At 42.0% G+C, this 14,644-nt stretch overlaps 1 protein-coding gene across 1 annotated transcript in view; it reads left to right on the top strand.

Annotated features, from left to right (window-relative positions):
- Window positions 1-881: 881 nt before the first annotated feature.
- fer1l4 (fer-1 like family member 4) overlaps window positions 882-14,644 on the top strand; it is a 144,597-nt gene continuing 130,834 nt past the window's right edge. Inside the window, exon 1 of the mRNA XM_039734719.1 lies at window positions 882-1,133. Within this exon, the coding sequence (XP_039590653.1) occupies window positions 1,055-1,133 (79 nt within the window). The 5' untranslated portion in view covers window positions 882-1,054. The remainder of the gene's footprint in view (window positions 1,134-14,644) is intronic.

The raw sequence follows: 14,644 nt of genomic DNA, 5'->3' as shown, positions 1-14,644 counted from the left end.
TGGGAATGCCTGTTAAACATCTTAGATTCACGAGTACCGATTTGGGTAGTGAACACTTCGATGAATGAAACCTGTTATCTTTACAACGGTTGACAAACACGTACTTGAACACAACACATCCTCCAAATACGAACCTGATTGAAAGAAATAATGATAATCAAATCCTTGATGACAGCAACACTCATAACAGTGACAAAACAATTACATTGACAATCATGTTACGTTATTTTTAAAATGTTTTCTTTTTCATAAGTTCTTTAACACACTACTTCTCCGCTGCAAAGCGCGGCTATTTTGCTAGTATTTCTTAAAAGCCATTGCCTTAGCTTTGGTAGCCGTATTACTAGTCTCCTGTTTTTACCCCGCAAGTGTCCAGCTCTCTGTATGTATTGCATATTTACTAGAAATGGCATAAGCTTTGAACTAGTATAAATGAGTATACTACATGGCCTTTATATAAACTTCTTTGGGTGATTTCACTTAAATTATGGCATGGGTCCTCTAAGAATCTGCAAGGTGCTTCTTGGCAGTTGTAACAGTCCAGCATCCAGACAAGCATGGTCCTCCTACTCAGAACCACCTTGGCCTGAGAGCTGCTTCTGATGACTGCTTTACTGTCTTGTCTAACTCCCTGGAGATAATCCTCCTGTTGTTCCGCCTTTATACTTGAAGGTGGCCTGTCAATTGGCTGTACTTCTATGCCTGCAGGAGCAATTGAAATCCAAACAAAACCGCCAATAAAAAGCTGCATTCCTGTAAAGCATAGAGGGTGTAACTCCCTTACTTATATCAGAAAGAAAGAAAGAAATATTTAAGGTGGGGACCTGACACCGTTCAACCTGCTGGGTGAGTCAGACTGGTCATATACAACCTGCTGCTCCAGCCCGGTGCGTCAGAGCTGCGATTGCTGTCTGTAGGGCTACAGACAGCTTACCAAAACCGTGTCTGTTAAGAGTGCTCTTTGAAATTTCAAGCAATATGGAGACTACCTAATTAAAACCACTTCGCAAGTTGATCTGTTTGCTGGGAACAGGTGTATACGCACGGCATAACAATGTCAATCAGCGTGACTTTGAAGAGGATCACAAACCTGCCCGGAAAATATGACCGGCAGGTGGAACTCACTTTCAGGGGTAAGAGTGGCCTACTTCTTGACCAAAGCTGATCCCTCCCAGGCTTTGCTTCATATCGGTTCATTGTTTAGCCCATGTCTTACTTCTTTCATTGGCTGCTTTTCCTTTCTCAATGCTGTGTTTTTATGGTGTCTATCTAAATTGATTTTCTTACATTGATTAATATATTGTGTTTTTAAGTATGCTAAGTAAAATGCATATATAGTCAAAACAACCCTGGTGTTAGGCCTTTGATGAGATGACATTTTAGCTTTTGATGTTGAGTAAGCTGTTCTCTGTAGAAGTCATTTTACATTATTTTCAGTCTCTGTCTTGTGTTCCTCATTGTGTTGTTTTCCATTTTTAATTTCGTTCTACTTGTGCATCGACTTGATACTTTAATGTAAGCTTGTTTGTGCTTCTCGGTGTCTTGAGGTGATTCCTGCTGATAATGGCACTAAATTGATAAAAATGGAGGTTCTGCTAGTATTGTAAGGTCTGGAGAGGGTGCTGATATAAACACTTTTCATTGGGGTGTCACTTCATTACCACTAGAAACTGAGATTCGCATTTGTGTCCCACAGACACAAGACTTGGTGGCATTTGTGACATCTTGTATAAAGTAACTCATCGTAACTAGGTTACGACAAATGTGCTCTGAGATTTTTCTGGCAAGGAAGACCAGTTTTGAGGTGAGGTGGCTCTGCTCGCTAATCATGGCGCCAAAGAGTGGCAGTCTGGCAAAAAGTCAGACATATAAGAAACAATTTTCACATCACTCTGTGCGCAGAATTGTAAAAACCGTGTAAACCTGTACAGTATTTGTTAGTACTCTCTGGTAGTACAGTGCACTTCCCAAAGACGTGTCCTGAAAAGTGAGTCCTACTGTGAATTAATGTTGATTGGGGTGCAGTTAATCTGAAAGGCTAAAGAAAGTGGGCAATATTGTGAACAATGACGTACACACAGTTTGGAGATGCCACCTTGTGGACACCTCTTAGTACGCTCTCGTAGAAAAGACCAGTCTGTAATCAATCAAAATCTTTATTGTCATTCTAGTAATGAGACATCGTACAACAACATTTTTAGGTGCAATTTTCCAGTGCAGAAAACAAAAACAAAACACAATTACTCAAGTTGCGACTAAAATAAGAGAAGAAAATAAGTATCCAAAATTGTCCATAACAGTAGAACAATGCTTTCCACTCATACATACATACATACATACATTATATTGCACTTGTCCCTTATCTGATGTTAACTTAGAATGAAGGTGCACCAGGTCAGATTGACCACTTAGCAGCATTCAGCATGGTGATGGCTCAAGGATAAATACTGTAACTCGGTCTGTTTGTCTTAGTCTTTATGGATCTGAAACGTCTGCCTGAAGGCAGGCGTTCAAACAATACATGTCCTGGGTGTGATGGGTCCTGAAGAATTTTCTTGACGTTCCTGAGGCAACAGGAACTATGTATTTCTTCTAGTGAGGGGAGAGGACAGCCGACTATCCGCTGGGCGACCTCATGACCCCGTGGAGCTCTTTCTTCTGTGCTACTGTGCAGCTCGAGGACCACGCACAGAGACAGTAGGCCAGGATGGTAAAAGGACACCAGCAGTTTCTCAGGGATGTTGTTCTTTCTGAGCACCCTCAGGAAGTAAGAGTCTCTTTTGGGCCTTTTTCACTACCTCAGCAGTGTGTGTTCCCCCAGGTCAAGTCCTCTCTAATGGTGACTCCCAAGAAGCGGGAGTCTGAGACCCTCTCCACACAGTCCCTGTTGATGATAAGTGTCTGGACGTTGTCTGCCTTCTTCCTGAAGTCCACGATGAGCTCTTTGGTCTTGGCTGTATTTAGGAGCAAGTCGTATGCATAGCTGTAAGTGGTGACCCCTGCTTCCAAGCATCACGTTGTGGGGGACACTACTCTGAACTGCTTTGTTGAGGCTTATGTCTATGAACGCAGCTCCCCCTGACACATACAGTAGTTTGGAGATGCCACCTTATGGACGTCTTGTTGTAAACACCTGTCTGTAATCGGTGTAGTTCACTTTTTGCTGTGCCTCAGTCTCTAATAATTAGTGGCTGCTTCAGTTTGTACAGCTTTCAGGCCGTAGAAGACACGGACGGGGCTTCTAACTGTAGTTTGCACGTCCTCCCTACTGGGCACCGGTAACTTTACTTATCTTTCAGTAAAGTCTTCAGCCTTTTTTGTTTTTCTGCATGTTGTTTAGCAGATGGAGAGATGTCTATCTCGGCATCACAATACAACTCTTAGTATACTGTAGGAGACCCACCTTGAAATGCACATTTTTTGTAATGTTTCCCCCATGTGTTTGTTTTGTTATGTTTGAAACAGACTTGTCTACAACAGTTGTGTCATTTTGGTTAGTCGTGGGACTCAGTCTGTGTGCAGGTGGACCAGAGGTGTTGCTTTTTAGCTCAGCTTTGACTCACAGTGGTGTTCAATTGCTGTGATTGTGCCGTCCCATCTCTAGTTTTTGCACTCTCGTGTGAGATTTGTTATCCGTCCCATAATGCACTGAGCAGCCCGGTGTATCTCTAAAATGCCAAGGGAATAAAGTGTTTTTGTCAGGGTACCAGGATCAGAGTTTTGTCTTATGGACACCTGTGATGAAAATGAAGAGCAAAGCACTGCTTTGTGTGTGGCACAAGTGCTTCCAGGCCATTTTTTTCTTGTTCAGAATCAGGCAGAACAGTGAGACAACCATGGTGCCAACCATGTGAAGGTGGCATGTGCTCCCAGGGTCTCAGAATTCCAGCCCTGACTCTCTTTGACCATGAAGTTGATACAGAGGCCAATACTAAGGCCAATGGGATCTGAAATGCAGCTGGGCAATTAATGAACAATTAAAAATATCCAGCTTAATAAACCTTCACCGCAGAGGTTATTAGTAACTTCCTGTTCTTTTTAATTTGGGGAGACGCCTGTTAAGAATCAGATGATCAACCCCAAGAAAGTACATTTTGGGGCTGGCGTTCTTGTTTTGCTTCATTCCCTATTGAGAAGATGGCAGTTTTGGGCTACAATGTCAGCCCAAAGCTCAGTCCCAGCCTTTTATTTTCATTGACTGCTGGCAACATTTAAAGTTTAGCATTTTAAAAAAGTAGACAGAAAATCCAAAAAGCCATGTTAATATAGTTTGAGCAAACCAATACCCAAGTTCAGCTTTCGTACTTCTGGTAAAGCAGCTGCAGATGGACACACACACACACACACAGCTTGATTTTCGGCTTGCGAGCTACTTTTAAAATGACCAGGTTGAAATGATCTACCTACATTAAAAATGATATATATATATATACTGAGTATCAGAGGTGTGTAGTAACGAGTTACATTTACTCCGTTACATTTACTTGAGTAACTTTTTTAAAAACATTGTACTTCTAAGAGTAGTTTTACTGCACCATACTTTTTACTTTTACTTGAGTATATTTGTGAAATGCTACTCTTACTCCGCTACATTGGGCTACACTCGACTCGTTACTTTTTTTCCATTAGATAAAGTCTGACAGACAATTTTCAATCTGCTCTGTGTAGCGTATGCTGTCAAGTTGCTCACACGCCTTCCATTGCGTCTCCAGCTCTGACGCGAGGTTTTGGATGTTTCCCAAATCAAGGCGCTGCAGCTTTGAGGACAAATGTTGCATTTTTCATTTGAAAGCATTAACTCAGCTAATCATATTGACCGTATTGGTTTTCTCTTTTCCTTGCAGCTGTAAATTAAGCTCATTCAACATGTTGGTCAGATCGGAAAAAAAATGCCAAGTCTAGCAGCCATTGATAGTTATTAAGTTGCTTGTATTCTGCATGTTTAATGACAAGGAGAAACTCCTTTTTCTCTGGCCAGGGGTCTTGAAATCTCAGCAGGAATTTCTCCCTAGCAATCTGTCTCAACGAAGGCATCTTTTATCATCTCTCCATCTTGGAAGGACTTCTTATGCTTAACGATCGAGTGGCTCACCCAGAACGATGCTTCAGTGTGTCTGCCTTTGCTTTTGAATTCAGCCGAGTGAAAAATGACGGCTGTCCGATTAACTGCGATTTTAGTTCCCTCTCCTTTCTCTTTCTCAGATCGTTTGTCGGAAGGAAGTCAGTTCTGTAGTTTTTATGAACAGTTCGAAAGTGCCTTTCCACATTTTCCTTCTTTGGAATAGCAATGATAGATTGACAGATCAGACAAACGCACTTCGATTGTGACATTGTGAGAGAAAAAAAATCCTCTTCCAATTCCACATCCAGCCCATAAACAACAATTTTTTTTTAATCCCTTCTTTAGTTGATATAAATTGGAAGGCTAACTAGATCACAGCCGGAGTTCTGCAGTAGCTCACGCGTTTGATCGTTTGTGCGGGATGACCAGAGTGTTAGAAAAAAAGAAATCTCAGACGGGCCGCCCTGTATGTCAATCAAGTGGCAAGTATGATAGACTAACATTTAAAAATACTTTTTTTAAATGCAACGGGATCGACCTGCACTACCTTTCCAATCTACCGGGTGATCGCGATTGACTTATTGGGCACCCCTGTGCTACACAAACCCAGGATATACGTTAGGCTTACTGCTGACTTGATTGGTCCTGTTAAGAAGCCATTGTGCCTTGCAGTGGACGGGCATTTTGTCCAGGATTGCTACTAGCACTGTACACCATACTTTCGTCTCCAGATGGTCCTGAACAGGATTCACTAGGTTTGGAATATAAATGGCAGCATTAATGATAATGACCAGCTGCCCCCTTCTACTGTGGTTTCCTTGTGGAGTGTCGCCATCTGCTGCCAGGTCAAGCTCTGGAAAAGAACAATCTGACTGCGAAAATGGATGAATGGCTATGGGGCGGCGCAGTGGTAGCGCTGCTGCCTCGCAATTAGGAGACCCGGGTTCGCTTCCTGGTTCCTCCCTGCGTGGAGTTTGCACGTTCTCCCCGTGTCTGCGTGGGTTTCCTCCCACAGTCCAAAGACATGCCGGTTATGTGGATTGGCGATCCTAAATTGGCCGTAGTGTGTGTTTGTGTGTGTCCTGCGGTGGGTTGGCACCCTGCCCAGGATTGGTTCCTGCCTTGTGCCCTGTGTTGGCTGGGATTGGCTCCAGCAGACCCCCGTGACCCTGTGTTCGGATTCAGCGGGTTGGAAAATGGATGAATGGCTATGTAACAAATGATGAACTTGTAAATACCTACTGTATTTTAGTTGAACATTGAAGTATGTATAAACTCTTAACACTTCACATGATGCTGCATCCATTTCTCATACACCGTTATGGACTAAGGATTCTTTTGGTCTTAATAACACTTACAAAACGTCGTTAGGATGGGGTTTACTGCTTAAAATAAAGCCTGGCAGGGACGTCTTACCAGCATCATAAGCCCCCAGGCCAGGCAGTGCACTGAGGCCCCTGTTTTAATAGCAAAACAGCAACATGCATAGACTTTAGAAACATTGTGGGCTTCTATACTGTAAGGGGGTCCCTGGTCAGTGCCCATACGTTTGGACGGCTCTGAAGCCCGGCTGGTTGTAGTTGGTGAATATTTGTGTTTCCTTATTGCACAATTCAGGACTGCAACATCAAGCCATGTTATATTAGCCTTTAAGTTGCTAATTTCTATAAAATGAATTTGAAGAGCAGTACAAGTGGAAGACGCCTTCGACCAGCGTGAAGGCTCCTGGTGGTCTTAGGTATTCTTTATGACTTGAGATGTGGTTTTTTCACCCCCTAATACAAGTGCCCCCCACCCACTAAACTGTGGGGCAGCAGCCAGGGTGATGTCTGAACAGAATATATTTGATTTTTATTTCTTTTCATCCTTTTTCCTTCTTGGCACTAGGTGTAAATACTGAAATAAGGAGTGTCTTGGCTAAGATGAATTTACTTCTAATCTCATAACCTTACACCTACTGACAAACACAATGAAAGAAATTGGATTGATTTGAACTGAGCAGTTACCTACACTGTGCTTGTCTTTTTAAAGATGAAACCCATGTAAGATCAGGGACAGGATACCAACTATATATAGCCAGGTCCTGAATTGGGATTTGAACCCCGGGCTCATCTGGTCTCCTTTCTGGTGCCTTTATGTCTCAGCATTTTGTTGAGGGATGCTAAGTGAGATGCCACTCACCTGGGGCCTCATGTATAAACGGTGCATACGCACAGAAACTGTTCCACGTTCAAATCGCGATGTATAAAACCTACACTTGGCGTAAAGCCACACACTTTTCCACGGTACCTCATGTCTTGTCGTACGCAAGTTCTCCGCTCGGTTTTGCAAACTGGCAGCACCCAGCGTCAAAGCAGTGCTACTGTTCTTGTGTGATTACTCATTATTTTCATGACGCGGCTTTATAAATACCCAGAAACTAACCGCATATTGTTTATTAGTGTAATGCATCTGATTGTAATTAACTCGTAAGAATATAATGGTCCAGGGAACAGCCATAGTATTCCAAATACCATAACTGCTTTAGCGTTGTTACTCTCACTGCACCTTCCTCTTCTTATTTTTCTTCTTCTTTCAGCTTCTCCCGTTAGGAGTTGCCACAGCGGATCATCTTTTTCTATATTTCTCTCACTGCACGACTCGGAGTATTTATATCACTGTATCTGAGTGTGAATCACAGCAGCAGCTGATCGGAAAGAGAATTATCAGGATACAGCTTTAAGGACACGCTACCTCAGCCACTGCAAGATGTTTCAAAGCCTTTCCTGTACGGACCTCGCGGTTCAGAAACAGTTTAATCCCAAGAACTTTAAATGCACTCAATCAATTGCTCCTTGTAGAACTGTTTGTACTTATAAGTACAATCACCCCACTGTAAACTAGCACTACAGTTATAATATCGCACAACCTGAGCCACTTTATAAAGCGCGTATTTACATATGATGACGATATAATTTTTAAGGTGAAATGCAGCAAAATATGTTTGTTAAATTATACACATAAAACTTTAACTTCATTTAAATAATCTATATTCTTCACGGGGAGTGTCGTTAAGGATATAATAATTAAACATGTACTACGAAGATATTTCAATATTCTTTAAACGTTTTGAAGAATCGGCGCTAAGCTGATGGCTTAACGTCTATTACAGAGCTGATTGTGTGGCGATCGGTTACTTGGGGAAAGAAAAGCAAGGACTGCAGTGGCGGCTACGCCAATATATATTGAATATAAAACAGAAAGAGAAAATAACAACACAGCTAAAAACGCAGCAACAAATTTCGGCAAAAGTTAAATGCTTATGTCATGAGCACGAGGCGGCTATGCAGTGTCCACAACGGACGTGGCCATCCACCGTGATAAGCTACCTTACTGACGGGCGGGCGAAGGAGCCACCGATTCTTCCTCTGCTCAGTGCCACCACAAGTCTAGAGCCGCCCCTGAGTACTGCAGCAATAAATTATTTCATCGAAGTGAAACATGTTTAATAACGTGCTTTAACTCCTATCATCATAAAAATGACATCACGTATACATCTCAGTATTTTAGTTATTCAGAGAGCTGTAATATCACAAATGTAATGGATTCTGTGTCCAGTTGGAGGAAGAGAGCCAGTTTAAGAAGCAAGTAGTAATTCACACACATAGATCACATACGAGTAGAAGATCAAATACAAAACAAAACATTTAACGTGCTACTTTAATTACGATGTGATTTGAGAAACTGGTAAATTAAAAATTTTAAGATGAAGTTTATGATGTTCTACTTTAATGACAAAATAAACTACGTGATTAAAGTGGAAATTTCGAGACTGAAGTTGACATTTTGTGCTTTTTCCCCACCGTGTGCCTTTTTTTCTCTGTACCCTAATAAGCTTTCATATGACACTCAGACAGTGGGCTTACAACTCATCTTCTCACGGCGACTTTGTTATGTGACTTCTTTTTTATTTCCGGCACTGTGCGATTTTGTGAACGTGAGCTTTCATGTTTCTCCAACACGCTATGTCACTCGATCAACTTCCTTTTGTTGATTATACCACGGTTTATTTGAACAAATAGTATGTTTTTCATTTGCCTCCACTTGGTATTCGCTGAAATTCTTATATTTTCCCCCGTGCTTTTCCCATTGTCTTTTCACAGAAGGCTGCGCTTAAGGGCGATTTATATTCATTTGCATATTCAAAGAGGCGTAATTCTGGGAGGATTTGGGGCGTTACATAATGCGCGTGCACGAGCGTTAGTTTTCACGCTGATCGGGATTTATGTAACGGAAGAACGTGGAAGTTGGAGTACGCACAGATTCCTGCATCTGGCTTTTTCTGTGCGTAAGCACATTTCGGCTTTTGTGCTTACGCCATGTTATAGTGCGAGTTCTACGCACGGCGTTATACATGAGGCCCCTGGTAAGTAAGTGGACATTCGAGTCCTTTTAGCACACGGCTCCTTCCTTTCTACAATTGATCAATGTTATCCTCGTACTAGGGTGTTGTACTGTGTTAGCCATTATGAATGTAGTGAAGAAGGGGCCTGAATTGCCTCGAAAGCTTGCATATTGTAATCTTTTTAGTTAGCCAATAAAAGGTGTCATTTTGCTTGACTTCACTCAATTTTATCCAATAAACTTATCCACCATTTTCTATCAGGAAGCCATAGCCTGTCTTATGCTCACCCACCCTGGATGGAGGACATTCTGGGGCCAATTTGAATTCACTAATTAACAGTCAGTCAGTTATCGTCCAACCCGCGATATCCTAACACAGGGTCAGGGGGGTCTGCTGGAGCCAATCCCAGCCAGCACAGGGCACCAGACCACCACAGCACTAATTAACATATTTTTTTCAAATATCTCTCTGCTAGTGAATCTCCATCAAATTTTAGTAAAAAAAATCCTTTCCCTCGTCCATTCAAAGCTTTGTTCTCCTCTGCAGTCTTTGGTTGCACCTGTCAGACCCCTGATTGTGCTGCACTCTCAGGCGCCATCACTTCATCACTCTGCATTCTGTAAAATGGGTGGCATGGTGGCACAGTGCTTCCCCACTCATCCCACAGGCTGGGTTTGAACTCTGCACCTGTGTGGAGTTTGCATGTTCCTCTGGTGCCCGTGTGGGTTTTTCTTAGGGCCCTCTGCTTCCTTATTTTATTCATTTTTTAACAGGGGACTACAAACTTGCCCACATGTGTCTGTAAGTGAGCGTGTGGGCCTTGTGATGGCCTGGCGCCCAGTTCAGGTTTGGTTCATGTCTTGTGCCAAACGCTGCCAGGATGTCTTAAGCTGGACTGAACATGTCTGAGAAAATTCTGTTAAGTAAAATAAAAAGATGGAAAAAACAAAGTGGGTATTAATAACTGAGAAACTGTAAAAGAAAGTAGAGAGGGTTAAAAAGCTGTGCCAGGACTTCCTTATAAAGGTGCAGGTATTGGGGGTTGAATTCTGTTTTGTTAAGTTCAACTTGATTGCATGTAATGTTATCTTTTTTTTTTTAATAACTTAGACTTGGAAATGGAAAGTTATTTTCTTCAAGGAAAAAATAAATAAAGGTGCAGTAATTGGCGTCCCCTCGACCATTTGTGATTTGATAAAAGTTGAAAGGAGGCAATGGCATCCTGATGGATTGCAACATCGTGGGAGTCCTGTAATGTGCAAGCAGGGCTGTGGCGCCACACTTTCTAATACAAATTGGTACTTTTATGCCCCCTGCTGGCCAACCCCTAGGTGGGTGCTATACGCTAGCCTCTTTGCAGATCTGCCGTGCGTCTGGAGAAGCGGATGTACAATTTAAACAGATTGTTATTTTCATGAGAATTGTTCCATATGCATAATAGAACTAACGATTTTACATTACAGCGAGTAATTAACCATAGTAATAAAGAGTAAAATGTAATACATCGAAAGAAAATTACAGTATGTTTCATGTTTTGTTAGAGATATTCATCGTGTTATACGTTTTCGTTCTGTTTGGCTTTGAAATCTTTTGAATTAAGTTTTCGTCAATATTGCATTGCATTTTGATTCCGTGTTTGGATTTTCATCGTGACAATGCAATGTATAACTGGCCGTGAGTGAATATCGACTCTTTCTCTCTAATTAATAAACTGACATTTTCGAATGTTTGTCCCTGTGACTTGTTAATTGTCATAACAAAAGCTATGCTAACGGGAAACTGTAAACGTTTTAATACGAATGGCATCGCCTTTGGTGTCTAATGTTATCTGCAGAAGGTGTACTACATTATCTTTCTTGTTGCCTGTTCAAATTTTTACGTCAGAATTGTTCGACCAATTTTGAATACAACTAATCTTGTCCTACTGCATAGCCCATTACTCAGATATAAATTACGCAATGACATGACGATACATCCTTCTTTCTACAGCAATTCAGCCGGTGGAAGACCGGACGGTGTTAGCGGTTGTTGATATTCTTCGTGATATTCTAAGCTGATGTTTTCATCTTCCGCACCATCACCACCAACTGTTTCAGCAGAGTCTATTGATACGCATTTAACCAATTTGCTGTGTAACCGATTGACAATTTTCATGTTAATTCGTTTGACTTCATTGTTTTTCTGTGCTAGGATTGCCTGTGTACTCATTTCTTCTGTTGATAACCCTTCGGGATGAAATTCTTCATTAAAATTTGGACATAATAAGTCTTCTTTATTTGGGAACTTAAAGTAAGGAAACGTAAAAATGTATAAGAGCTGAGAGCGCAGGAACTGTGTCTGACAAAAGCTTTCACACGAATGAAAGGTGAGAGGACCGCGGGCATGGGCCATTGACAGGAAATGGTTGAGAGGAGGGCGGGATTTGAAAAAATCTCTTGGCAATAATCTCGTCTCAAGACTTTCTTTTATAATGGAGAGATATATTTTGCTAGACACCTTAGTTATTGCAGTATTAAACCAGAAAACCCGGGCAAACCAGCACACAAACACACACAATACATTGTGCACTTAACTAAAGTAAAGGCTGCCCTCTACTTTTGAAATGAAATACAGGGTGTCCCACTCGGGAGTACAACTTTAAAAATGCGAATTACTCGCGAACGTGTGAACGTTAAGGCGAGCCGTAAGAACTGAACATACCCGTATTTAGTGGAAAACAAGTCCACATTACAAAAGGTGCTGAAAATGTCCTCCCCCAACGTCCGCGCACAAGGAAACGCGGCGCTCCATATTTGAGAATGTCCTCTGCAACATGTCACTGTCGATGGCAGCAATTTCACGCTCGATGTTTGCTTTCAGTTGTTTGATGGTCCTGGGTTTGCTTGCATAAACCTTGCCCTTTAAATATCCCCATAGAAAAAAATCTGGGGGAGTTAAATCGGGCGATGGAGGTGGCCACAAACCTTTCGAGATCACCCTGTCTCCAAAAAATGATCGGATCTCTTCCATACTGGCATGAGAGGTATGGCACGTTGCCCCGTCCTGCTGGAAGTAACCTTCTTGAAGTTCGTAGTCGTCCAGTTGTTTCAGAAATTCGTCAAATATGGACAAGTATTGCATGCTTGCTTTCGCCACTCTGCAGGGTTGGTGTCTGGGGCTAGACAGCCGTCTGCGCCTGGCTGGCACAGCCAGCCGGGCCACATCCGGGGCCGCCGTAGCGGCGCCCGCTATAGTGCCCGCCTCTTTATGACACAGAATCGATTCTTCATTAAATAAGGAATATTTTGAACCTTGTTGCATGATGATACATGCACACGTTGCAGAGTAATTCGCATTTTTAAAGTTGTACTCCCGAGTGGGACATCCTGTACTAACAGTCAGCAGCCATCTGCATGGGCATTGTGAGCGAATGCGCACCTCACTGTAGCCTGCAGAATGGGGCGGGACAGGATATTTGAGGGCAGGGTTGGACTTTGGTGATGGGCAGATGCTGTTCTGATCTATTCTTATGTGTCACATCACGGCTTATGAAACAGCAAAGAAAATTGAAAGGCCAGTCCCTTAGCGATGGGCAGACATCAAGGATAATCATGATGAGGCTTCCTCCTGATTTTGCCAAAAAAAAAAAAAATAACATGGTGGCTTTAAGAAACCATAACAGCCATGAGCTTGACACAACTAGTGGAGGGAGCAGACAAAAACCTATTTTGCTGAATGCATTGTTTCAATTGGACAGGTGCACTAAAAGCCTACGTATGCTGTGTGTGTTCATTTTGATCTGCTTTTTAATCCATGTTATCATTAAAATTCTTCAACGAGTACAGATGTTAGTGACAATTTCTAAGGTAACGTCTTGAAATCTGTGGTCATAAAGATGTGATTTGTTGCCATTATGAATGTGCCAATGCTCGCCTGTGCCGAGTGTCAATCCATTATTGCCTTTCACTTTGCTCTTTAATCCTGTTATTCTTAGAACCATTCACTGTTGCCTCATTAGTTGGAGTTCATTTGCGATTTTGGCAGGGTTGCCATTTTTATCAGCTTCTTGTAGTTGCTGCTGAAGTTGGATTATTTGTATGCTTGAATGCCAACCAATACTGTTGGCGACTCATTCCCTGGCTGCTGCAGCATGTCAGTGCAATTGCAATGGAGATGTAAACAGGACGAATTCCAATACAATCCTCTTTAATAAAACCCCTGTGTGCGTCCAGGTGTCCGTGTGTGTGTGTCTTCTGGTGAAGTGCGGATGCGCGGGGGCCAAACGGCACGTGTTCAGTCTCTTCCTGTGCATTGCCTGTGTGTGCAGAGAGAGAGAGAGAGAGAGAGAGAGACAGACAGACAGACAGACAGACAGACAGACACACACACGCACAGGCAGGCCCGGGACAGAGTCAGACACACACAGGCGTGCGTGTGTATTGTTGCAATGTTACTTTTCTTGGTTGTTTATTAAATTACAGATTTTTTAAATGTTCTTTTTTCCCCTGTGCTTAAAACTCATTAAAAAAAGAGTTTTTAGCGAGCGGGTCATAAGGCTATAGCGCAAATTCTTGCAGTGTTAGTTTTCTCTGTTGTTCAAGATTTTCTTAATTTAATTTACTATTACGCTGTGCTTTCAATGGTATAATTAACTATATTTGTGCTTAAAAACTTAAAAAAATATATATTTACATACAGTTTGTACGGTCTGGAACAGATTAATTGTATTTACATACAATCCTATGGGGGAAATTACTTCGGTTCCACTGTATTACTGTCCGACAAAATTACAGGCATTTTACGGAAATACAAACCAGTATAACTGAGAGAGAAAATTAAAGGCACACAATACAGTGACGCATATTACAGCCACATACACGGCCATTTAATACAGACTGTTCCTACTAATGTTTATGCACTGCTGTTCTAGCGCTCGTTATTGTAACGGGCTTAATGTCTAGTACATTATAAAGCACCATTGATTCGCAATTATGGGACAACTTTTTCATGTCAGGGGAGTTTTGCTGTGAAATGATGCGAAGAGTCATATTTTTGCATCAGTGTGAGGGGATTTATTATATTAAGCGGCAAACACTGGGTTTAAGGGATGTGCCTCCAGCAGGCTTGAGTATTTGACACATTGAGTTCCAGAACAGAAGAATCGAAGAGCATGGTGTTACATTACTGTTGGATAACAACTTCTGGACTCCATATTTAGT

This window comes from Polypterus senegalus, chromosome 14, assembly GCF_016835505.1.
Source record: "Polypterus senegalus isolate Bchr_013 chromosome 14, ASM1683550v1, whole genome shotgun sequence".
Lineage (NCBI taxonomy): Eukaryota > Metazoa > Chordata > Cladistia > Polypteriformes > Polypteridae > Polypterus > Polypterus senegalus.
The sequence above is the reverse complement of the archived record's forward strand: the minus strand, read 5'-3'. Positions and strand labels throughout refer to the sequence as shown.